Below are 25,372 nucleotides of genomic sequence, written 5' to 3' on the forward strand. Positions count from 1 at the left end.
ATACTTGGTTCACACGTTATCAATCTTGTTACTTCAGCCAAGATTAAAACAAACACGCCTTCAGAAGATAAAACACACAACATAGTATAACTCTTCTGAATCACCATACAGTCAGCAGCCCAACAGACAACTTGATTTCAGTGATTGAACTACCAACATACACAAACACAACACGGTGCTCCAGATGTTGGAACATATGGTTGCACATCATGTTTTAAGCAAAATGCAGCCAATCACAAGAACTACACTTTTCCTGATGGACCTTCTCGCAGACTCATTCGACATTTGCTTTACTTAACAAACACACACCCTAACATTTCGCATACCATACAACAATTGAAGCATTCACGTGGCATATGTCTCGTTCTCCAGAATTTGTCAATGCAATTGTTTGGTTTTAGTGATGCAAATTAGGGTGGTTGTATTGGTTCTAGGCGACCTATTACAGGTAGGATATTAATTCCTTGATGGAAATTTTGTAAAATCCTGGAGATCCAAGAAGCAACAAACTGGTATGTTCGGGTCTTCTGAGGTTGAGTATAATTCCCTTGTAGAGGCCACTAGTGAGCTCGAACGTCTATGCTATGTTGAGACAATCAAAATGCTTTGCACATTGGGAAACATCCTACTTTTCATGAAAGGATCAAGCACTTTAACATAGATTGTCATGCGGTTCTTGATAAATTACAATTAAGCAGGCCTTATGCAATTGCTACCCATTTCAACAATTGATCAAGTTGTTGATGTGTTTAATAAGGCACTTCTTCCTTAACTCTTTGATTCTTTTGTTTCTAAGTTGGGTTTGGTGAATGTTTTTCACCCTCAACTCGAGGGTGGCTATTAAATGATACAACACATGTGTGAGTAGAAGTTAGTTACTATTAAATTGACTGTATAACTTCTTCTTTATGTTAGAGTTTGTTAATGAGTACTAATGATTGATGAATTTTTCAATAGTGCCAAACCCATAAATCATGAGTGTTTGGGTGTCTGACACTATTAAAGTGTTTACATATCATTTTTGTTTTTATCATTAATGATCGCTGAACCACTAAACAGTGACAGTCGCACCTACATCTGTGACGAATGGAAACCATCATAAATCCCTCCTTATATTTTTCTATTAAGCCAAAATTTATTAATAAAGATCATAAGGGTGCCCCAATCCAATTCATAAATAGAAAATTGAGATTAGCATATCTGCCAGCACAATACTTCAACAAACTCTATAATAATCATTTGCTCAAGAAAGCCGTATCATAAATCGCTCTTAATAATAACTTTTTAATTTTCCACTTTTGTGTGAGTCTCAAACCGCCATGAAAGTGGGTGTTCTGACGTCCAAGGAGTTCATGTATATGGTCGACCCTTTAGAGTAACTGTGCAAATAAAGAAATTATTTTTAAATGTGTTGTACAGGCTTGGCAAAGCTTGCCCATGATGCTGGCCTTTTAGGTCAAATGCTCTAGACAATCGTTACTGCCATCGTATCAGTGCACCCCACAAAAATGCCCATTACTATCAAGTTGGTGGGCCGCCACATATGTGTTAGGATTGAAAATCTGGCTGAACTGCTCATAATGGATTTCCAAATTGAACCCATCACTGTTAAAGAATTTTCCTTAATAAATGTGAAAATCATTTTAGTGATTAATTTCTATGCACCGACGGTGTAAATAATTTTTACACCGTCATTCAATCATATCCCTCCATTTTGTTAGCTCACAATTAATTTTGAATTTAATAATATCTAAAATAGAAAATGGAAGGTTGTGATTGAATGATGGTGTAAAACTTTTTACACCGTCGGTGCATAGAAATTAATCTCATCATTTTATACTCTGATCAGTTTCAATGCTAAAGCATGAAATGAAACATGACAGGAAATGCCTTGATTATTAATTGAATGTAGGCTGCTTGGTGGCTAGAATAAGATAAGAACATAATAAGATAAATGATTGGATAAGAACATAAATAAGAGCAGTATAGACTCTTATCATATCCTGCATTTGAGGTGAACAAGATATTTTGATAATTGACGATATGATACAAACATTGAAAAATGTATCAAATTTTTAATTGAAATAAAAAATACATAATATTTTTAAAATTTTAATTTTCTAAATAAAAATTACACAATTTATTTTTTAATTAAATTTATTAGTATCTAAATAATTTCAACTTAACAATAACAACTAGTAATTGTCTGTCAAAAAAAAAACAACTAGTAATTGATAAGTAATAAAATTTATATTTTATTAAAATAAAAAATTTATATTTATTAATTAATATTATTATAAATTATATAAAATATAAACATTGAAATTAATTTTGGTTTATCGTAGTAAAAAAAAACTTATATCCTATCATGTCAGGATAATTTCTATCTCAACTCTCATTTTAGGATAACTTTTACACATGATAGGACAAACAACATATTACAACATGAAAGAATTACTGCTAGTGATATCATATCTTGTTCACCAAACAGGCCCAAAAGATAAGATTACGTATTTACTAAAGATAGTGTTCGACAGAGGTTAGAATAGAACGGAACAAAATATATTAGAACAATGTATATTTTAGTTAACTAAATTATGGGTAATTAATATGGCTACAGGTATATAGGTTCCTAGAAAGTTTATGGATGGACATTCAAGTTATTACTCATACGAGTATGAGAATGAGTAATGATAATTTTTGAAAATGCGGGTAGGGAATGAGTATTATGGTACCTACCCAAGACTACCAATTGTTATTTCTATTTTTATATATGATGGTTCAAGTAAACAAAAGCTAAAAATTATAAAGTAAATGAAAGTCTTCTAATAAATAGAAATTCAAGATCATACTCAACTTCACTAATATTCAAACACACAATATAATGAATATATCTTATTCAGTATTTAACCCTAAAGTTTCCGTACATCCTCATTTCAGTAATAGGAAATTCTTAATTTAGCTCATGCTTAGCCCTTTATAAACACACATTATCCTAGGGTTAGGGCTAATCACACCCATTAAACATTGTACTTTCTCTCCTCTTCAATCCTCTTTCTTTGATCTCCACCTCTGACTCTCTTAATTAATCAGTTTATGTTTTTCGATTCTCAAAAGACTCACAAATTTCACTTCATCTTTGCAGGGTTTGAAGTAGAAGAAAGTAGAGAAGAATTTGAGGGTAACTGTACCATGAGGAAGAGTCATGTGGTTGTGAGAAGAGTGGAATCTCCTACTGGGAGGAATGTGAGATATGGAGAGTGCCAAAAGAACCATGCAGTCAATGTTGGAGGATATGCTGTGGATGGTTGCAGGGAGTTCATGGCAAGTGGTGCAGAAGGAACAAGTGTTGCTCTCACTTGTGCTGCTTATGGCTGCCATAGGAGCTTCCATAAGAAAGAGGTCTGGCCAGAAGCTGAGTGTGACTGTTCTTCTTCCCCATCAGCAAGTGGACGTTGAAGTCTGATACATGCTTTGAACTTGTATTTGCTTGTTAGCTCTAATGATTTGGAGTTTCAGTATGTGTGATGGTTTGGTGTTCTACAAATCTTGAGTGATTGATATTTGTAACAAGGAAAAGCAAATTTAATTAAGCAGTTGTTTGTTTTTGTGATAAAAAGTGCAAAGTTTCTTATTCTCTTCAAATTCGGGTTAGGCCTAACTACCTCAAAAGCTAGTTTATGGATGATGATTGTTCTACTCTATATATGGACTTATTTGGGGACCCTTATTTGACAATATATATCTCTTGTAAATGTGAGACTTCTCATAACACCTCTCTCACACTCGGAATTAGATACCTGACACATAAAGTACATAAAGTTTGCAGGCTTGACATATGCAGATGACTCATATAAAGGTATCCTAATAAGCGGATCCAAAATAGTCTTTGATACCATCATATAATTCGAGTTAAGTCTAAAACTATCACAAAAACTAACTTAGGAGTGATGATTGTTCTATTCTATATATGGACTCATTTGACCATATATGTAATCAACGTGACGCCCTTCCAACATATTCTCTTCTAAATTGCCCTATGCTATGAATTGGAAATAGTTCTAACTTCTAAGTTACTTTGAATTTATATTTTTTTATTTGCTTCATCAGCAAGTATATATGAGCTATTTATAAGTTTTCCTGGCTGCTGGTCAAAGACTTTTCAGTTTAAAAACATTTGAAGATGGTTCTGGTTTAACCTTTTGCAATATCCATGTCTTTTTCTTGGATGCTGATTTTGCATCTACTCAAGATCCTTTGAGGCTTTCACACCATACCAACCCCCACTTGCTTTGCCCTTTCTGTCTAGTTTTCTTTTTCCTATTTTTGCTGTAGCCATCCTTGAATCCGAGTTGTGTAACAACTAAAGTTTTCACCTTAGTAAGATTAAGCAAACTCCATAATGCCAATCACAAATTATATCACAAATGGTTCGCGTAAGTTCCACAATTAAGTTGTGACATTTGAGATCACTATGAATACATTACCGGTCCACATGTCTAATCATGTTGGTTGTTGAAATAAAGAAAACTTCATTAGAAACTGATGAAAGTTGATTTAAACTCAAACTGAAAAGGGGGCAAAAGAACGCATTATATACATGCTTCAATGGTGGTTGGTGAGTGTTCATTTCTACATTAATCGGCCAACGACTTTAACCATAATTAGTTTCAAGGATATAGCTAGCATCCATCATCTCGGATATATGGTGATGTAGACACGACTACTAATTTGCTGCGAATTAATAATAGCGAGAACAGGTAGCTAATTTTCAGGTTATTTTTTCAAGTTACAAACTTTATATTGAATAGTTTTTTTTTTTTTTTTAAAGCAAAAAGAGATTTTGAATAGTTACAAATCTTATGTTTAGAAGTTACAAGTGTTGTGCTTGTACACTATCTGAATTCTGAACAGACGGTGGACCCTAGCCAAAACCTTAATTTTAAATAAAAATATCAAATAATTTTTTAGAAACGTTTAATTAATTTATGGCTAGCACCTACCCTTGATCTATATATCTGCTACTTTTTTATTAATAATATTATTTCGCTGTTAAAAGAATATATCAAAAACATTAAGCTAGGCTATGTTTTACTGCTCTACATATGTTCCATGAAATAGCAAGGAGTTCCATATATTTATAGTGTTTGGGTGTGCATCTGGTGCTGTGGGGCATACTCTAAAAACACGTTATTTTGGAAGCTACAAACTGAAGCTAGATGTGGTTTAGAGATTAGAAGCAAAACCCAACACGGCAACACCCACTTAGGGGTTAATTGATTCCTTAAAGCAAAACTAAACACATCTTTTTGAGGATTAGAAGAATTCATACCATGAAATATACTGATACAATTAAATTTCCATATGGAACACCCTTTGCTTTTGTTATTCAACATGCATCTTTGGCTTTTAAAAAAAAAAATGAGTGGCCTGCTAATAGCATTAATAAGATTAATATGTATTGTATGCATTTGCTGTCGCATAATTTCGAAAGATATATAGGTGAAAGTTATCATTTCATGCAATGATATATACTTTCTGCTATCAGAGCAAAATTGGAGATGTTAGGTATAGGCCGGCCTAACACCAAATGAGACATAAAGCGAACTTTAAAGTGTGACTTTTTTATTTAAAAAAATATTCCTTTTTTAAAACATTTTACGTAAAAGTCATTCATTAAATTATCGTAATCAATTTAATTTAACATGTCTTTTTCAATTGATAATAAAGCTAGTTCATTTAATCTTTGTTGAGACATGATTGATCTAAGATAAGATTTTATAAATTTTAAATTTGGGGTCTTTTTTATTTAGTAAAAAAACATTTGGGACCTAAAACTTTTGCTTTGGTTTTTTTTTAGATAAGCCAAATTTTATTGAATGAAGTACAAGGGGTACTTCAACCCAATACAGGAAAAAAAGAAGCAGAAGAGAAAACGACATAAAACAACTCAAAACAAAAAACCCCCCTCTCACCGGAAGCAAGTCTTAATAGAAATGCCTCATTAAAACTTTGTTAGGAAAATCCCCTTGGGAAAAACCTAGCAAGGAAAAAGAGTACATTAACTACAAAGACAAGCAGAGAAAAGGAGAGAAAGAACAAACATTCTGGTATACGTTAATGAATCAGGTAGATGTCCATTTGAAAATGTAGAGATGATCGAAGTTTTGCAAGCTTGCCTTATTTATGAAATCCACCTATAAAGTGTAAAATTTCTAAAGCTGGTATGTTTATAAAGTAGCGTAGGGTCTTTAACGACATGTTATTTTCCATTCTTGTGAAGTTTTGATTGTACTAAAATCTAACTCATAATTAATAGAAGGGTTAATTGTTAAATTAATTATTGTTTTTGATAAATTTTGAATTTAGTCTCTTCCCATAAAATGTTAAACGGTATCTCCTAAACATTGCATGCGTTTTGATATTAGTCCTCGTCGGAGTGCGTAGCTCCGGCGAGCATGCATAATGGCAGGTCAACGCCTATATGGCATGCCACGTGTAATTTTTAATTAAAATTTTAATTTTAAGTGTGTAATTTTTAATTTAATTAAAATAAAATTATTAATATAAAAATAAAAAAATTATTTAACATTAAATTACATATAGAAAATAAAAAAAAATAAACATTATTATTCACTGCATAATTATTATTCATTTTCATCGTTCTCGTTCATCGTTCATCCAACCCCATCCCTACACCAAAACCCCATTACACCACCCCACTTCCAAAACTTCATCGAACCCCCCCCCCCCCCCCCCCACACTCAGAACCCCATCAAATGATAGTAACAATCTGGGAAGCATTAACCCAGATCGTGCCTTCATCAACTCAGATCGCGCTTCCCTCAGCCGAGATTCACGGTGGTCAACCTTGCTAGGTTGAAGTAGACCATCCTCATTCTCGATCTGTCTCATCTATGTTTCCTTTCCTTCAGGACCTAATCTCGATCTCTCTTCTCGATAATGGCAAAAGGTACCTGGACAAGAACCAACGAGACGATGGAGAGCTGGCTTCCATGGAAGTAGAGGGCGAATCATTTCCCCCTCATATGGAGATGGTTGGATGGAAAAGAGAGTTGGTGGATGGGCAGATAAGGGAGGAAATGGATAATGATTTCATTGATTTGGAAGTTCAGATTGGGAACAAAATGGGGAAGAGAAACAGAGGCTTGATTGAGAAGATGTGAGGATTAGGGATTTAGAGATGCTTGAATAGCTTTTAATTGCAAGCCCTAAAACGCCAACTTAGAAGCTTCCCCAACGCTTCCTTGCCGCACAATGACACCTTCTTTTTGGTCACATCGCCATTGTTGATTTGGATTCGAACCTACTAAAATTCGAAGGTTGATTAACAACGAATTAAGACTTGAATATGCATTTCAGTGGTTGATTAACAATGAATTTAGGGATTTTGTGGGGATTTTGTTTTTTTATTTAGGTTTAGTGATTTGGGTATTAATGAAGGGCAATATGTGTTTTTAAAAGTTTTTCTTTATTTTAATTATTTATCTGATGTGTAATGTATTAAAAAAATAAAAATTCCAACAAGGACTAATTTAACACGTAAGTGTGCCACGTGAGGCCTCATCAAAGCTTCGCCCTCCGACGAGGACTAATACCAAAACGCATGAAATATTATGGAGATATTGCTTAATAATTTCCGGGGAGGAAATAAATTCAAAAATCACTACAAAGACAGAGACTAATTTGACAATTAACTCTTAATAGAATCAATTAGTTTCCACCAACATTTTTTTACATCACAAAGATAAATTATACCTTTCAGGATCCCTTGACCTTCTTCTCCCCAATTTTATGTCTTCTAACTCTTACCACTTGAACTTTCATCAATAATATTAAATATAGCATTTTTTTTAGAAAAGAGAAAGATTTATTAATAAGAAACAACAACTAGGGAACAAGCTCTCCCTAATGAACCCAAAAAGAAAAACAAACATGAAGAAAGAAAGAAAAAAGAAATAGCAATTACACAGACTAATGAAAATGGGACCAGTGGCTTTTGTGGGATGAATGCATTACTCAAAGGATGAATACTTGGTACCTCTGGCTGCTGAAAGGACTTGGATAATTAAATTAGTTTGTGGTTCTTATTTTTAGTACTCTTTGGAGATTATCTGTTGATTAATGCAATCATTAGTTATAAGTTATATTTGAAGAATTGGAAATTTTTACAATTAGTTATAAATAAAAAAAATTATTGTTTGAAAAAAGTAATAAATTAGGGGGTTTTGGTTTTGGTTTTTTGAAAAACAAATTGAACTTTTTTGCCTGTGAAGTCAGAACAACTCAGCTTTACACTTTTCACTCAACGCCTAAACTCAACTTTTATTTTTGAATTAAAACTCCCAAACAATTTTTTTTTCAAAATAGATAAAAAAAAATTGGTATCCTTTGACATAACTAGTGGAGGGCTTCCTTAGCAAAAGTAAATTGACGGAGTTAACAAGGAATTGTGACCAGCTAAGCCTGAAGTTCAACCTTAACATGCATTGTATTGTGGCCCACAAGGTTGAGAGTAAAGACATTTTTGTGGGGGAGTACACGAATATGACTTCAGTAACGATTATCAATAGTTATTATGTGAGCCCCTTCCATACGTGATGAGAAAAATAAATAAATATTTATAATATAGAATGGCAATTTTAAATTTCATTTTCTTATATATTTTGAAATTGATAGAATGTTGATAACTACTTATTTGATTTTGAATATTTTTAGATAATATTTAATCTTTTCTTATTTGAAACATAAGTGATCCTTGGCACCATTAATTATTATAAAATCTTAATAGAATTTTTGGTCCTTCACTTAACACGATTTGACAATTTTGATCCCTCAAGAAATTTATTAGCCTGCAATGTCTCTCACGTTTACTAACTGTTGCAGTTTGGTTTTTTGTCAACTGTCATCCAATATTAAACGGTTTTTAAATAAAAAATTATTTAAGCCTAATATAAATTCGTGATAAGTGAAGGACCAAAAGTGTTATTAAGCCTAATATAAATTCATTTTAAAAAGCATTCATGGAAGTTTTGAGTAATTACTAAATTTTTGAATTTATATAAAGTATGTTTTTTAGGATTAATATGTAATACATTTTTTAACTTACAACAACTTAAGTTTACATCAACAAATTGATTCACAAATCATGTAAGTCATGTTTTCACTATACCCAAAACACGATTTGAAAGTTTGGCTCTGATACCAATTTGAGAGTTATGTGGTTGATTACTGCAGTCGAATAAGACTTCCCTACATGAGATGGACTTGCAAAACCATGTTTCAAAAATCTAACAAAAATCAAAGGGTCCGCAAACAAATACCCATGAGGGAAATGAATATATAATTCCTCCTAATATGGAGATTTATTTAAATTTTATTCTTTGATAAATTTACATTATGGAATATTGTATTCTATTCAGAATGTGTTTTAGAAACTTATTTAACATAACTATTTATGTTACATTCAGATTTGGAAGACTATTTATGCTATTTCTTAGAGAGCTGACTATAATAAGTTTTAAGAAATAGTGCAATTAATCAATTTAATTGAACTGTTTCTATAACGTAAGAGATAAACACTAACGACAGAGTACGCACAATATGATCTTATTCGGATTTGGGAAATGCCAATAACATAAAAAAAATCTATGCACAAAAGATATGCTCAACACGTTAAAGAAGTAAACTGAATTATGGTATAGAAAAAGGAATATTGAGTTCTTCAAAACTCTCAAGGCACGCTATAAATTTGAATTCCTTAAAAGGGGAAAACTATATAAAATGATAAAGCTAGTGAGAGTTGGTATAGTGTGAAATACTCAGTGGCCTTAAATAACATAAAAATTGAGATCTCCGAAATAAATAAGCATTCACGATGGGAAAAACTAAGGAAAAAATCTACCTACATCTTATATTTTTTAAAGAGGAAAATCAGTTAGGGAGAAGTAAAAAAAATTTTAAACAAATTTATATTGGCTAATGTAAAAGGAATGGTTGAAAAGGGGAAAAAGTTTTGAGATTACATTCTCAAAATATATTTTGATAAGGCATAATGAGAGAATAAGTCATGATTCACTAATACATTTGATAACAAATGCAACTTCAGTTTGGCTTAAAATTGTACTTTACCTTTTCATAACATCAAAATATCACAAAAAGATATCCTGCATAACTGTCCATCATCACACTGAAATTCAAAAGCATATGAAATAGTAGGGAGTGGTACAAAACCCAAAGGAAATAGAAAACAACGCCAAACCCTTTAGCAAAATAATTCATGAAATTGTTGTCATCAATGTCCACTTGTTGATGACTCATGAGAACAACCACTGTCACCCAGATTCACTTCAACATGTACAAGTTTCTTGTGGTACCCCCTTTGGCATCCACAACCTGCACATGTCAGAGCAGCGGCTCCATGTTCTCCGCTAGCCATAAATTCTTGACATCCATCAAATATAGGTGGTCCATGATCGACAACATGATTCTTCAGACACACCAAATATTGAACAATTGTCCTGCTCACAGTTACGGGTTCTTGCCGTTTAGTCCCAACCACCTTATTCTTCCTCATAGTGTGGTTCCCCTAGAAAAAAAAATTAAATCAAATCCTGCAAAAATGATTAAACTTTATTTAGTATTTACATAGTAATAACTAGAAAACAAAGAGTGATAGAAATAAGAAATAGAGAGAGGGAGAGTAGAGTACTTGTGTGATTGATGTGATGAGAACTTATCTAAGGATGTATATATATACATAGAGGGTTTTGGTTTTCTGTAAAAAAATTGAACATTTCTGCATGTGAAGTCAGAACAATTCATCTTTACACTTTCCACTCAACGCCTAGCTAAGATTTTGTCGTTATCAACTTTTATTTTTGAATTGAAACTCCCAAACATTTTTTCTTTCAAAATAGATAAAAAAAAAAAAAAAAAAAACTGGTATCTTTTGACATAACTAGTGGAGGGCTTTCTTAGCAAAAGCAAATTGACGGAGTTATCAAGGAATTGTGACCAGCTAAGCCTGAAGTTCAATCTTAACATGCATTGTATTGTGGCCCACAAGCTTGAGAGTAAAGACATTTTTGTGGGGGAGTACACGAATATGACTTCAGTAACAATTGACCATATAGCTACAAACTGAGCCCCTTCCATACGTGATGAGAAAAATAAATAAATATTTATATTACAGAATGGATATTTTAAATTCTATTTTCTTAAATATTTTGAAAATGATAGAATGTCTATAATTACTTATTTGATTTTGAATATTTTTAGATAATATTTAATTTTTTCTTATTCGAAACATAAGTGATCCTTGGCACCATTTATTATTATAAAGGCTTACTAGAATTTTTGGTCCTTCATTTCTCACGATTTGATAATTATGGTCCCTCAAGAAATTTATCAGCTTACAATGTCTCTCACGTTTACTAACAGTTGCAGTTTTGGTTTTTGGTCAACTGTCATCCAATAATAAACGGTTTTTTAAATAAAAAATCAATTAAAAATAAGGCTTGAAGAACATTTTGTGTTTTCTAATTAACATTTTTATGGTTTCTAATTTTTTTAATTTATTTTTTAATCAAAATGTGTCAAAATTTGGATGGAAATTGACGAAAAATCAAAACTGCAACAATTAGTAAACGTGAAGGACGTTGTAGGCTAATAAATTCCATAAGGGACCATAACTATCAAATCGTGATAAGTGAGGGACCAAAAGTGTTATGAAGCCTAATATAAATTCATTTTAAAAAGAATTCATGGAAGTTTTAAGTAATTACTAAATTTTTGAATTTATAAGTATATTTTTTAGGATTAATATGTAATAGATTTTTTTAACTTACAACAGCTTAAGTTTACAACAACAAATAGATTCACAAATCATATAAGTCATGCTTGCACAAAACCCAAAACACGATTCGAAATTTTTGCTCTAATACCAATTTGAGATTTATGTTGTTGATTACCGCAGTGGAATAAGACTTCCCTATATGAGATGGACTTGCAAAACCATGTTTCAAAAATCAAAGGGTCCGCAAACAAACACCCATGAGGGAAATGAATATATAATTCCTCCTAATATGAAGATTAAATTAAATTTTATTTTTTGATAAATTTACATAATGAAATATTGTATTCTATTCAGAATGTGTTTTAGAAACTTATTTAACATAACTGTTTTTGTTACATTCAGATTTGGAAGACTATTTATGCTATTTGTTAAGGAGCTCACTATCATAAGTTTTAAGAAATAGTGCAATGAATCAATTTAATTGAACTGTTTCTATGGCCTAAGAGATAAACACTCACAACGGAGTACGCACAATATCATTATTATTCGAATTTGGGAAATGCCAATAACCAAAAAAAATTATTTTTATCTATGTTGTTCTGGGAATGAACATTGAGGGAAGGTATGGTACCAAAGGGTAGAGAGATTGTGCTAGGGAGAGAGAGTAAGAGAGAGAATGCTGAATTTCATGTGTTATTTTATCAAATGAGCCAAAAAGTCCCTTACCCTTGATAACTACCTCCTATTTATAGAGCTTGGGTACTACCTATTGGGCCAATTGGGCCTCCGAGGTCAAGGCCCATCCAAAGGCCAGGGCCCCGCCTCAGGGCGGGATACATGCTGGGCGTTGCCACTCTAGGGGCTCGCCCAGTCCACTAGTCCACAAGACACCGAGCTCGAGGTACGAGAGCTAAGGGTGTCTTTTAAATGCTTTTACATATGTCCTACAGTACACCAGAATCTGCACTGCCAACATGGCTTAAGAAAAAAAGAAGTAAACTATATCGCCAACACGGCGTGAGCAAAAGGAAACTTGCATTTTCAGTTACCCAGTCCACTGACTTGACGAGCAACCCGAGCTGGCAAGTCCACTAGTCCACAAGCGGCGAGAACGATTACTTCGTATTGGCGATAAGTTGGAGCAGGTGTATGATCGCTCGCCGGCGGGAAAGGTGACAGGCATGGGTCATGTGCCGATCATTCAATCATTGACTGGCGGTGACCCCGGCGAGCGACTGAACTTTGTTGTTGGCGTCACCCGTCAGGCGATGGTGTTTGATCCTTATGGTGGCGAGGCTTTTCGCGCTTTCCCTTATTTTAGAACCCTTTCAAATCTCTATCTGCCTCACGTGGCTGCCCCACGTGATGTGTTGGTTACATCAATTTCCCTCTTTCTCCGGAACCGTCACTTCTCCTTTCATAACCGTCCCATCGTGCGCAGTAACTCCCCATTGCACGCGACCCACCTCCCCAAAACCATCATGACTTCCAACCTCCCACACGCGTCCAACACGCGTCACCCCTCCAGCTTCTCCCCTTCTCCTATAAAAACCCTTCTTCCCCACTGTCATCCCTTTCCGAGACCCCTCTTTACTTCCCTAATCGCTTACCAAACTCCCTCTGTCCACTTCCGCTCCGGAGCCGTCGCTTATCACCCTTTCCGCTACCCACTCTTCACATCCTACTCCGGTGAGTCCCCTTGTCCTTATCTTTACATCGCACACATACTGATCTTTTCCTTTCTTTCACTTCACTGTCTTCTAAAAATGGCTTCAAACCCTACCTCCCCTAATCACTCTTCTTCCTCCTCCGAAAGCGACCCTGACTCCACCGCTGCCGGCGGCCTCCGTTTAGAGGTTCCAGAGATCCCAGCTCACCGACTAAAAACCTACGCCACTCTGCCCCTTCCAGTCCAAGTAGCCCCCAAACACGAGGCTATAGATCAACCTTCCATCTTCCAAGACAGCGATCCCATTGTGCAATTCGTGAACTCCCTGGGTGGCTTGTCCAATGACGATGAGTTTAACGCCAAACTCAGGATCTGGGTTTGCAGTCCCGGGGATCGCCCCTGGCTTCACAAGCCAGACGGCGACGTAAAGAGATCCCATTTCTTCTTTGCGTACGAATATATGTTTAGCGAGCTTGGAATCAGGCTTCCTTTCTCACCCTTTGTCCAAACCGTCCTCCGCGACATCAACGCGGCTCCCTGTCAACTCCACCCTAACGCCTGGGCTTTCATTCGATGTTTTGAAATCCTAAGCGCCGCTGTCGGCATCGCCCCATCCCCCACCAGTTTCTTCTACCTTTACGACGTCGACTCCAAGTCCATCAAAAACAAAGGATGGATTTCCTTGAAGGCCCGAGCCGGCCGGAAGTGTTTGCATCCTCACAAAAGTAACGCGAAGTCCTCCTTCGCACGAAAGTACTTCCGTGTGGCGGTTCATCCCGCCTACCCAGAGGCATTCACCCTCAGAGACGGGACCGCCCTCTTTCCTCTTTATTGGACGGAGAAGCCCAACGGGATCACCGATCCCTCAGAGGAATCCTTGTCCGCCAACGATAAAGCCTTTCTTGATCTCCTTGCCCCACTTCCCATCCTTGACTGCACAACAGTCCTTGAGGGCGCTGACCTCTCAAGAACTCCCAAATACTTAGGTTGCCCATAGCTCACTTTTACTATTGACATTTCCTTTCTCGACTCCTATGTTGTCACTGATCGTTTTTTTTTATTGTTACAGAAGATATGAATTTCACGAACGCCGAGCTCCTGAAGGCCCGTGAGAGGAGAATGGCTCGCTTTTCCCCAAAATTCAACACTGAGGGCGACGCGAAAAAACGGGGCGGTGCTGAGAACCAAGCCGAGAGCACCAAAGCTCCCAAGAGGAGAAGATTGACCAAGACCTCCTCCGGCGCCGGCACATCCAACCCTGGCGCTCAGCCCACCACTGCTGCTGCGCCTAAAGGCAAAAATGTCGCTGAAGCCTCCATCGCCGCAGCTACCGAGCCAACCGCCGTATCAGCTTCTACTCCTGCCTCCGCCGGTGCGACCGCTGCTGTTGCCGCTGAGTCCTCTGTTGGCGCCACAGCCGCCTCCGCCGGCGTTAACGCCACAAAAGCTGCTGCGTCTTCCGACACTCCTATTGGAGAGAAGGAAAAAGAAAATGAAACCCCAAAGTCTCCCCCTCACCAAGAGGCGCCTCCTAGCCCGCCCCCAACACGTGATGCGGGCTCCATGCCTTCCCCACCTCATCAAGGGGAAAAATCCTGTCCTGGCGCTGCCACTACCTCTGAAGCGGCTCAAATTGAACAAGCCCCTGCTCCCGAGGTCGGTTCTTCAAGCTATTATAATATGCTCCCCAACGCCATTGAACCCTCAGAATTCTTACTTGCTGGTCTCAACCGTGACGTCATAGAAAAAGAAGTTTTGAGTCGGGGCCTGAATGATACCAAGGAGGAGACTCTTGCTTGCCTCCTACGCGCTGGGTGCATCTTTGCTCACACGTTTGAGAAGTTCAATGCCGCCAACGTTGAAGCTGAGCGGTTGAAGGCCGAAAGTGCTAAGCATCAAGAAGCCGCCGCTGCTTGGGAAAAGCGTTTCGACAAACTAGCGACGCAGGCAGGAAAAGACAAAGTCTATGCCGACAAGATGATTGGCACGGCGGGGATTAAAATCGGCGAGCTGGAGGATCAGCTGGCGCTGATGAAGGAAGAAGCAGATGAGCTTGATGCAAGCCTTCAAGCTTGCAAGAAGGAGAAAGAGCAAGCTGAGAAGGACTTGATCGCCCGAGGCGAGGCGCTGATTGCTAAGGAGTCAGAGCTTGCCGTTCTGTGAATGAACATTGAGGGAAGGTATGGTACCAAAGGGTAGAGAGATTGTGCTAGGGAGAGAGAGTAAGAGAGAGAATGCTGAATTTCATGTGTTATTTTATCAAATGAGCCAAAAAGTCCCTTACCCTTGATAACTACCTCCTATTTATAGAGCTTGGGTACTACCTATTGGGCCAATTGGGCCTCCGAGGTCAAGGCCCATCCAAAGGCCAGGGCCCCGCCTCAGGGCGGGATACATGCTGGGCGTTGCCACTCTAGGGGCTCGCCCAGTCCATATGTACAAAAGATATGCTCAACACGCTAAAGAAGCTGACTGAATTATGATATAGTAAAGGAATATTGAGTTCTTCAAAAACGACAAGGCACGCTATAAATTTGGATTCCTTAAAAGGGGAAAAACTAGATAAAATGATAAAGCTAGTGAGAGTTGGTATAGTGTGAAATACTCAATGGTCTTAATTAACATCAAAATCGAGATCTCCGAAATAAATAAGCATTCACGATGGAAAAAACAAAGGAAAAAATCCACCTACATTTTATATTTTTTAAAGAGGAAAATCAGTTAGGGAGAAGTAAAAAAAATCTGAAACAAATTTATATTGACTAATGTTAAAGGAATGGTTGAAAAGGGGGAAATTTTTTGAGATAACATTCTCAAAATATATTTTGATAAGGCATAATGAGAGAATGACTAATGATTTACTAATACTTTTGATAACAAATGCAACTTCAGTTTGACTAAAAAATTTACTTTTCCTTTTCATAACATCAAAATATCACAAAAAGATATATTGCATAATTGTCCATCATTACACTGAAATTCAAAAGCATATGAAATAGTAGGGAATGGTACAAAACCCAAAGGAAATAGAAAACAACACCAAACCCGTCAGCAAAATACTTCATGAAATTGTTCATGTCATCAACGTCCACTTGTTGATGACTCATGAGAACAACCACTGTCACCCAAATTCACTTCAACATGTACAAGTTTCTTGTGGTACCCCCTTTGGCATCCCCAAACTGCACATGTCAGAGCAGCAGCTCTGTGTTCTCCGCTAGCCATAAATTCTTGACATCCATCAAATATAGGTTGTCCATGATCGACAACATGATTATTCAGACACACCAAATATTGAACAGTTGTCCTGCTCACAGTTACGGGTTCTTGTCGTCTAGTCTCAACCACCTTATTCTTCCTCATAGTGTGGTTCCCCTAAAAAAAATTAAATCAAATCCTGCAAAGATGATTAAACTTTATTTAGTATTTACATTGTAATAACCAGAAAACAAAGAGTGGCAGAAATAAAAAATAGAGAGAGGGAGAGTAGAGTACTTGTGTGATTGATGTGATGAGAACATATCTAAGGATGTATATATATACAGAGGGGGTTTTGGTTTTCTGTAAAAAAATTGAACATTTCTGTCTGTGAAGTCAGAACAACTCAGCTTTACAATTTCCACTCAACGCCTAGCTAAGATTTTGTCGTTATCAACTTTTATTTTTGAATTGAAACTCCCAAACATTTAAAAAAAAATAAAATAATAAAACGGGTATCCTTTGACAAAACTAGTGGAGGGCTTCCTTAGCAAAAGCAAATTGACGGAGTTATCAAGGAACTGTGACCAGCTAAGCCTGAAGTTCAATCTTAACATGCATTGTATTACGGCCCACAAGCTTAGGAGTAAAGACATTTTTGTAGGGGAGTACACGAATATGACTTCAGTAACGATTGTTCGTAGCTATAATGTGAGCCCCTTCCAAATGTGATGAGAAAATAAATAAATATTTATATTATAGAATGGAAATTTTAAATTTTATTTTCTTAAATATTTTGAAATTGATAGAATGTCTATAATTACTTATTTCATTTTGAATATTTTTAGATTATATTTAATTTTTTCTTATTTGAAACATAAGTGATCCTCGAGACCATATATTATTATAAAGGCTTAGTAGAATTTTTGGTCATTCACTTATCACGATTTGATAATTCTGGATCTCAAGAAATTTATCAGCCTACAATGTCCATCACTTTTACTAACTGTTACAGTTTTAGTTTTTTGTCAACTGTCATCCAATATTAAACGGTTTATAAATAAAAAAATAAATTAAAAATAAGGCTTGAAGAACATTTTTATGTTTTCTAATTAACATTTTAACGGTTTCTATTTTTTTAATTGATTTTTTAATAAAAAAACTGTCAAAATTTGGATGGAAATTGACGAAAAATCAAAAGTACAACAATTAGTAAACGTGAAGGACGTTGTAGGCTAATATATTCCATAAGGGACCATAACAGCCAAATCGTGATAAGTGATGGACCAAAAGTGTTATTAAGCCTAATATAAATTCATTTTAAAAAGCATTCATGGAAGTTTTGAGTAATTACTAAATTTTTGAAATTATATAAGTATATTTTTTAGGATTAATATGTAATAGATTTTTTAACTTACAACAACTTAAGCTTACAACAACAAATTGATTCCCAAATCATATAAGTCATGTTTTCACAATACCCAAAACACGATTCGAAAGTTTGGCACTGATACCAGTTTGAGAGCTATGTGGTTGATTACCGGAGTGGAATAACTTCCCTTTACGAGATTGACTTGCAAAATCATGTTTCAAAAATCAAACAAAAAACAAAGGGTCCGCAAACAAACACTCATGAGGAAAATGAAAATATAATTCCTCCTAATATGGAGATTTATTTAAATTTTATTTTTTTGATAAATTTATATAATGAAATATTGTATTTTATTCATTATGTGTTTTAGAAACATATTTAACATAACTATCTTTTTTACATTTAGATTTGGTAGACTATTTATGCTATTTGCCAGAGAGCTGACTATAATAAGTTTTAAGAAATAGTGTAATTAATCAATTTAATTAAACTGTTTCTATGGCGTAAGAGATAAACACTCACGACTGAGTACGCACAATATGATCATATTGGGATTTGGGAAATGCCAATAACATAAAAAAAAATTATTTTTATCTATGCACAAAAGATATGCTCAACACGCTAAAGAAGCTGACTGAATTATGATATAGTAAGAAGGAATATGGAGTTCTTCAAAAGCCTCAAGGCATGCTATAAATTTGGATTCTTTTAAAGGGGCAAAACTAGATAAAACGATAAAGCTAGTGAGTGTTGGTATAGTGTGAAATACTCAATGGTCTTAATTAACATCAAAATCGAGATCTCCGAAATAAATAAGCATTCACGATAAAAAAACAAAGGAAAAAATCCACATACATCTTATATTTTTTAAAGTGGAAAATCAGTTAGGGAGAAGTAAAAAAAACCTGAAACAAATTTATACTGGCTAATGAAAAATGAATGGTTGAAAAGGGTGAAAAGTTTTGAGATTACATTCTGAAAATATATTTTGATAAGGCATAATGAGAGAATAAGTAATGATTCGCTAATACTTTTGATAACAAATGCAACTTCAGTTTGACTTAAAATTTTACTTTTCCTTTTCACAATATCAAAATATCACAAAAAGATATCTTGCATAACTGTCCATCATTACACTGAAATTCAAAAGCATATGAAATAGTAGGGAATGGTACAAAAGCCAAAGGAAATAGAAAACAACACCAAACCCTCAACAAAATACTTCTTGAAATTGTTCATGCCATCAACGTCCACTTGTTGATGGCTCATGAGAACAACCACTGTCACCCAGATTCACTTCAACATGTACAAGTTTCTTGTGGTACCCCTTTGGCATCCACAAGCTGCACATGTCAGAGCAGTGGCTCCATGTTCTCCGCTTGCCATAAATTCTTGACATCCATCAAATATAGGTGGTCCATGATCGACACCATGATTCTTTAGACACACCAAGTATTCAGCAGTTGTCCTTCTTACAGTTACGGTTGCTGCCGTCTATTCTCAATTACCTTATTCTTCCTCATAGTGTGGTTCCCCTAAAAAAAAAATTAAATCAAATCCTGCAAAGTTAACTAAACTTTATTTAGTATTTACATAGTAATAACCAAAAAACAAAGAGTGACAGAAATAAGAAATAGAGAGAGTAGAGTACTTGTGTGATTGATGTGATGAGAACTTATCTAAGGATGTATATATATTCATAGGGGGTTTTGGTTTTCTGCAAAAATTTTGAACTTTTCGGCATGTGAAGTCAAAACAACTCAGCTTTACGCTTTTCAATCAACGCCTAGCTAAGATTTTGTCGTTATCAACTTTTAGTTTTGAATTGAAACAAACATATTTTTTTTTCAAAATATATAAAAAAAACTGTTATCCTTTGACATAACTAGTTGAGGGCTTTGATAAGTGCTCATTTTACGTATATTTGAATATCATTTTAAGCACTTATTTGACTTGTATGCTTGCATTTTTTATCATTTTATCCCCAAAGTAATTGATTTAGTAAGTACTTAGTTTTAACTTAGAAATAGTATAAATTTATATATTTCATGAGCTTAACTTGGACTTTTGATGCCGGGAAGATATTCATGAAGAATCCAAGCTTAAAGTGAAAATTTGATTTTTTAGAGTTGCAGAGCGCTGAGCACCCAAAAAGGGGTGCTGAGCACCCAAGTAGCTGAAGAAACCCAATGCTGAAGGAAGCAGGGCGCCCGGCGGCCTCTGATGAGCGCCCAGCACCCTATGACCGCCCTAAACACTTATTAAAGGGCAGAAACTCGATTTTTGTCTCATCTCTCCCATTCTCTTCGATTTTCTCTCAACTTTGGCACCATAGCAGAGCAAGGGAGATGGACTTCATGGAGGAGGGGTCCTTGGGCTAGGATTGGATGGATTGGAGCTTCAAGATGGTGATGACAGCCATGGGAGGACGGTGACAACCTCCCGAAGGCCTTGGAAAGCTTGGGAAAGCTTCCATGGTCGTGGTTACGTCGTCTCCTCTTGGGTTTCGGTTCTTTCTTCCCTTTCCCTTGTAGTTTTTGTTTTCTTTTTATGTATTTAGACTGTATAACCTGACTCTTTGATTGTTCTAAGTTTGTTCATTGATGTAAGTGGAAATCTTTCATGTATGGTGTTTCTCTTTGTACTTCATGTTTCTAACCAATCAATTGATAATCAAAAGAGCTGCACTAGTTTATAAATAGATCGAGAGGTTGATATGAGTTGGTGTATGCTTAGATCAATGAAAGTAGACACCTATTTCTTAGGTTCTTGCTTTCTTCGCTTCAAGTATTGATTGTTTGTGTTAGATCTCTATGGACTAGCATGAGATCGGGAGATAATTGTGGGTCCGGTTCAGGAGAGAAACCACTCAGTGAACTAGTTGTCCTAGAATGAGAATATCTTGGGTAGGAGCAATAGTTGATTTCCATGTGATAGGTGGAGTTCTGAGTTCTAACAAGAGTTTCCGGGGTGACAACGGAGATTCGCAAGCCTTGGATACCTTATCTTAGGATAAATTGGTCATTGGGAATGTCTTTGAGAGATAATTTGAGTTTAGTGTTCCTTTTGGGTTTCTAGATGGTAAGGGATTACGTCTAGGAATTCCAGCTGATAGATTCACCTAGGCTAGGGATAGTTAGGTGGATAGCTCTCGGCATCATGAATGAAATGAACTATTACAAAAGTGTTTGAGTTGAAAGCAATTAGAGACTTAGGTGAATGCAATCTAAATACGTGTTCTTCTTTGTTATCTCTGTAAACCTTCTTTTACCACTTTCCTTATATTGAAAATCACAAAAACAATTTATCCAACATCTTTGTATCCGCTCAGATCAATGTTTAACTGGTGGAACTAATGTTCACACAATCCCTGAGGACGATAAACCCGTATCTGCTTTACTATGATTGAATCATAAAGGTTTAGCCAAAAGTAGTACAAACAACGAGGAAAAAACCTTTATCAGGCTTCCTTAGCAAAAGCAAATTGACGGAGTTATCAAGGAATTGTGACCAGCTAAGCCTGAAGTTCAATCTTAACATGCATTGTATTGTGGCCCACAAGCTAGAGAGTAAAGACATTTTTGTGGGGGAGTACACGAATATGACTTCAGTAACGATTGTTCATAGCTATAATGTGAGCCCCTTCCATACGTGAAGAGAAAAATAAATAAATAAATAAATATTTATATTACAAAATGGCAATTTTAAATTTTATTTTCTTAAATATTTTGAAATTGATAGAATGTCTATAATTACTTATTTGATTTTGAATATTTTTAGATAATATTTAATTTTTTCTTATTTGAAACATAAGTGATCTTTGGCACCGTTTATTATAATAAAGGCTTAATAGAATTTTTGGTCCTTCTCTTATCAGGATATGATAATTCTGGTCCCTCAAGAAATTTATCAGTCTACAATGTCTCTCACGTTTACTAACTGTTGCAGTTTTTGTTTTTTGTCAACTCTCATCCAATATTAAACAGTTTTTAAATAAAAAATCGATTAAAAATAAGTCTTGAAAACATTTTTATGCTTTCTAATTAACATTTTAACGGTTTCTATTTTTTTAATTGATTTTTTAATCAAAAACTTTCAAAATTTGGATGGAAATTGACGAAAAATCAAAACTGCAAAAATTAGTAAACGTGAAGGACGTTCTAGGCTAATAAATTTCATAAGGGACCAAAACTACTAAATCGTGATAAGTGAGGGACCAAATGTATTATTAAGCTTAATATAAATTCGTTTTAAAATGCATTCATGGAATTTTGAGTAATTACTAAATTTTTGAAATTATATAAGTATATTTTTTAGGATTAATATGTAATGCATTTTTTAACTTACAAAAACATAAGCTTACAACAACAAATTTATTCACAAATCATATAAGTCATGTTTTCACAATACCCAAAACACAATTCGAAAGTTTGGCACTGATACCAGTTTGAGAGCTATGTGGTTGATTACCGGAGTGGAATAAGATTTCCCTTTATGAGATTGACTTGCAAAATCATGTTTCAAAAATCAAACAAAAAACAAAGGGTCCGCAAACAAACACTCATGAGGAAAATGAATATATAATTCCTCCTAATATGGAGATTTATTTAAATTTTATTTTTTGATAAATTTACATAATGAAATATTGTATTTTATTCATTATGTGTTTTATAAATATATTTAACATAACTATTTTTCTTACATTTAGATTTGGAAGACTATTTATGCTATTTGCCAAAGAGTTGACTATAATAAGTTTTATGAAATAGTGTAATTAATCAATTTAATTAAACCATTTCTATGGCGTAAGAGATAAACACTCACGACTGAGTACGCACAATATGATCTTATTCGGATTTGGGAAATGTAAATAACATAAAAAACATTATTCTTATCTATGCACAAAAGATATGCTCAACACGCTAAAGAAACTAACAGAATTATGATATAGTAAAAGGGTTGTACACATTGTCTATTTGCTCATCATTATTGAATATATATTTATGCCTTCCAAAAAAAAGGAATATTGAGTTCTTCAAAAGCCTCAAGGCGCGCTATAAATTTTGATTCACTAAAAGGGGAAAAACTAGATAAAATGACAAAGCTAGTGAGAGTTGGTATAGTGTGAAATATTCAATGGTCTTAATTAACATCAAAATCGAGATCTTCGAATTAAATAAGCATTCACAATCTAAAAAACTAAAGATAAAATCCACCTTCATCTTATATTTTTTAAAGTGGAAAATCTGTTAGGGAGAAGTTAAAAAAATCTGAAATAAATTTATATTGGCTAATGAAAAAGGAATGGTTGAAAAGGGGGAAAAGTTTTGAGATTACATTTTCAAAATATATTTTGATAAGGTATAATGAGAAAATAAGTAATGATTCATTAATACTTTTGATAACAAATGCAACTTCAGTTTGACTTAAAATTGTACTTGTCCTTTACACAACATCAAAATATCACAAAAAGATATCGTGCATAACTGTCCATCATTACACTAAAATTCAAAAGCATATGAAATAGTAGGGAATGGTACAAAAGCCAAAGGAAGAAGAAAAAAACACCAAACCCTTCACCACAATACTTCACGAAGTTGTTCATGTCATCAACCTCCACTTGTTGATGATTCATGAGAACAACCACTGTCACCCAGATTCACTTCAACATGTACAAGTTTCTTGTGGTACCCCCTTTGGCATCCAGAAGCTGCACATGTCAGAGCAGCGGCTCCGTGTTCTCCGCTAGCCATAAATTCTTGACATCCATCAAATATAGGTGGTCCATGATCGACAGCGTGATTCTTCAGACACACCAAATCTTGAACAGTTGTCTTGCTCACAGTTGTGGGTTCCTGCCGTCTAGTCTCTACCACTTTATTCTTCCTCATAGTGTGGTTCCCTTAAAAAAAATTAATTCAAATCTTGCAAAGATGACTAAACTTTATTTAGTATTTACATAATAATAACCAGAAAACAAAGAGTGACAGAAATAAGAAATAGAGAGAGAAAGAGAGAGTAGAGTACTTGTGTGATTAATGTGATGTTGATGAGAACTTATCCAAGGATGTATATATATATAGGGGGTTTTGGTTTTCTATAAAAAAATTGAACTTTTCTGCGTGTGAAGTCAGATTAATTCAACTTTACACTTTCCACTCAACGCCTAGCTAAGATTTTGTCGTTATCAACTTTTATATTGGAATTGAAACTCTCAAACATATCTTTTTCAAAATAGATAAAAAAAAAAAAAACTTGTATCCTTTGACATAACTAGTGGAGGGCTTCCTTAGCAAAAACAATTTGACAGAGTTATCAAGGAACCGTGACCAGCTAAGCCTGAAGTTCAATCTTAACAAGCTTGAGAGTAAAGACATTTTTGTGGCCCACAAGCTTGAGAGTAAAGACATTTTTGTAGGGGAATCCACGAATATGACTTCAGTTACGATTGTCCATAGCTATAATGTGAGCCCCTTCCATATGTGATGAGAAAAATAAATAAATGTTTATATTATAGATTGGCAATTTTCAATTTTATTTTCTTAAATATTTTGAAATTGATAGAATTTCTAAAATTACTTATTTGATTTTGAATATTTTTACATAATATTTAATTTCTTTCTCTTTTGAAACATATTTAATATTAAAAGTTTAAATAATTTAAAGTAATCCTTGGCACCATTTTTTGGTCAACTCATGACCTTTATTTCAAACAGCCCATTATCCTAAACAAACATTGGGCCCTAGCTGGCCAGCTCTCGATGGAGGTTTTCGGCTCAGGTTAGTTCTGGATTTTGGAGTGGATCTTAACTTCTGATGTACTCTGTTTTTTTCTTTCTATCCAATTCAACAACTTCTTCTCTGTCTACTTGTAATTTCAGAATAAAAGGCTAAAGAAAAGGGTTCATGGCTGAGGTAAAGAGTAAGTGTTTTCAATTTTACTTTGTAATGTAAACATTGTAGCTCTCTTGAATTCATGATTTGGTGAACATTTTTCAATAAGTAGTGAAGCTTTGTTCTTATTTTGGCTTCCTAGTTGATGTATGCTTTCTTTGGTCTTCTCTTAAAAGATTAAGATAGTTCAAACAGAAACTTGAATTGGCTATATCACTCGCACATGAAATAAATGGAGCATTGAATAGGAAAATGATGATATTAGAGTGTATTAGCTTAGCAAACTGGTCAAACAAGAAGGGTATTAGTTTGAAGAAGTTTGAGTTTGAATCTTTGAACCTTTATGATTTCACACTCCCTGAACTTGTCATCTCTTCACTGCTTGTGTGCTTTCCCTATGTACATGATTCCCTGGTTTGAA

At 34.9% G+C, this 25,372-nt stretch overlaps 5 protein-coding genes across 5 annotated transcripts; 2 read left to right on the forward strand and 3 right to left on the reverse strand.

Annotated features, from left to right (window-relative positions):
- The first annotated feature begins 2,906 nt into the window (after positions 1–2,906).
- On the forward strand, positions 2,907–3,692 carry LOC130732347 (mini zinc finger protein 2-like). Its single transcript, XM_057584413.1, has one exon. It carries the CDS (start codon positions 3,097–3,099, stop codon positions 3,457–3,459), a length of 363 nt encoding a protein of 120 aa, XP_057440396.1. The 5' UTR covers positions 2,907–3,096; the 3' UTR covers positions 3,460–3,692.
- A 6,623-nt stretch (positions 3,693–10,315) lies between these two features.
- Positions 10,316–10,597, reverse strand: LOC130715430 (mini zinc finger protein 3-like). The gene has a single exon (XM_057565531.1). It carries the CDS (start codon positions 10,595–10,597, stop codon positions 10,316–10,318), a length of 282 nt encoding a protein of 93 aa, XP_057421514.1.
- A 2,930-nt stretch (positions 10,598–13,527) lies between these two features.
- On the forward strand, positions 13,528–15,650 carry LOC130715441 (uncharacterized). The gene is made up of 2 exons (XM_057565542.1): positions 13,528–14,473; positions 14,557–15,650. Exons 1-2 carry the CDS (start codon positions 13,585–13,587, stop codon positions 15,648–15,650), a joined length of 1,983 nt encoding a protein of 660 aa, XP_057421525.1. The 5' UTR covers positions 13,528–13,584.
- Positions 15,651–16,568: 918 nt separating this feature from the next.
- LOC130715452 (mini zinc finger protein 3-like) lies at positions 16,569–16,850 on the reverse strand. The gene has a single exon (XM_057565552.1). The coding sequence runs from the start codon at positions 16,848–16,850 to the stop codon at positions 16,569–16,571; it is 282 nt and encodes a 93-aa protein (XP_057421535.1).
- A 6,816-nt stretch (positions 16,851–23,666) lies between these two features.
- Positions 23,667–23,948, reverse strand: LOC130715460 (mini zinc finger protein 3-like). The gene has a single exon (XM_057565565.1). It carries the CDS (start codon positions 23,946–23,948, stop codon positions 23,667–23,669), a length of 282 nt encoding a protein of 93 aa, XP_057421548.1.
- Positions 23,949–25,372: the final 1,424 nt, after the last annotated feature.

Source organism: Lotus japonicus, chromosome 1, assembly GCF_012489685.1.
Source record: "Lotus japonicus ecotype B-129 chromosome 1, LjGifu_v1.2".
Taxonomy (NCBI): domain Eukaryota; kingdom Viridiplantae; phylum Streptophyta; class Magnoliopsida; order Fabales; family Fabaceae; genus Lotus; species Lotus japonicus.

What these genes read in the sequence shown, in the direction of transcription:
- LOC130732347 (XM_057584413.1), top strand. Translation starts at nt 3,097, where the DNA reads ATGTTTTTCGATTCTCAAAAGACTCACAAATTTCACTTCATCTTTGCA.
- LOC130715430 (XM_057565531.1), bottom strand. Translation starts at nt 10,597, where the DNA reads ATGAGGAAGAATAAGGTGGTTGGGACTAAACGGCAAGAACCCGTAACT.
- LOC130715441 (XM_057565542.1), top strand. Translation starts at nt 13,585, where the DNA reads ATGGCTTCAAACCCTACCTCCCCTAATCACTCTTCTTCCTCCTCCGAA. An exon ending in AAGAACTCCCAAATACTTAG is followed by an intron (nt 14,474 to 14,556) that starts GTTGCCCATAGC and finishes TTATTGTTACAG; the next exon opens with AAGATATGAATTTCACGAAC.
- LOC130715452 (XM_057565552.1), bottom strand. Translation starts at nt 16,850, where the DNA reads ATGAGGAAGAATAAGGTGGTTGAGACTAGACGACAAGAACCCGTAACT.
- LOC130715460 (XM_057565565.1), bottom strand. Translation starts at nt 23,948, where the DNA reads ATGAGGAAGAATAAAGTGGTAGAGACTAGACGGCAGGAACCCACAACT.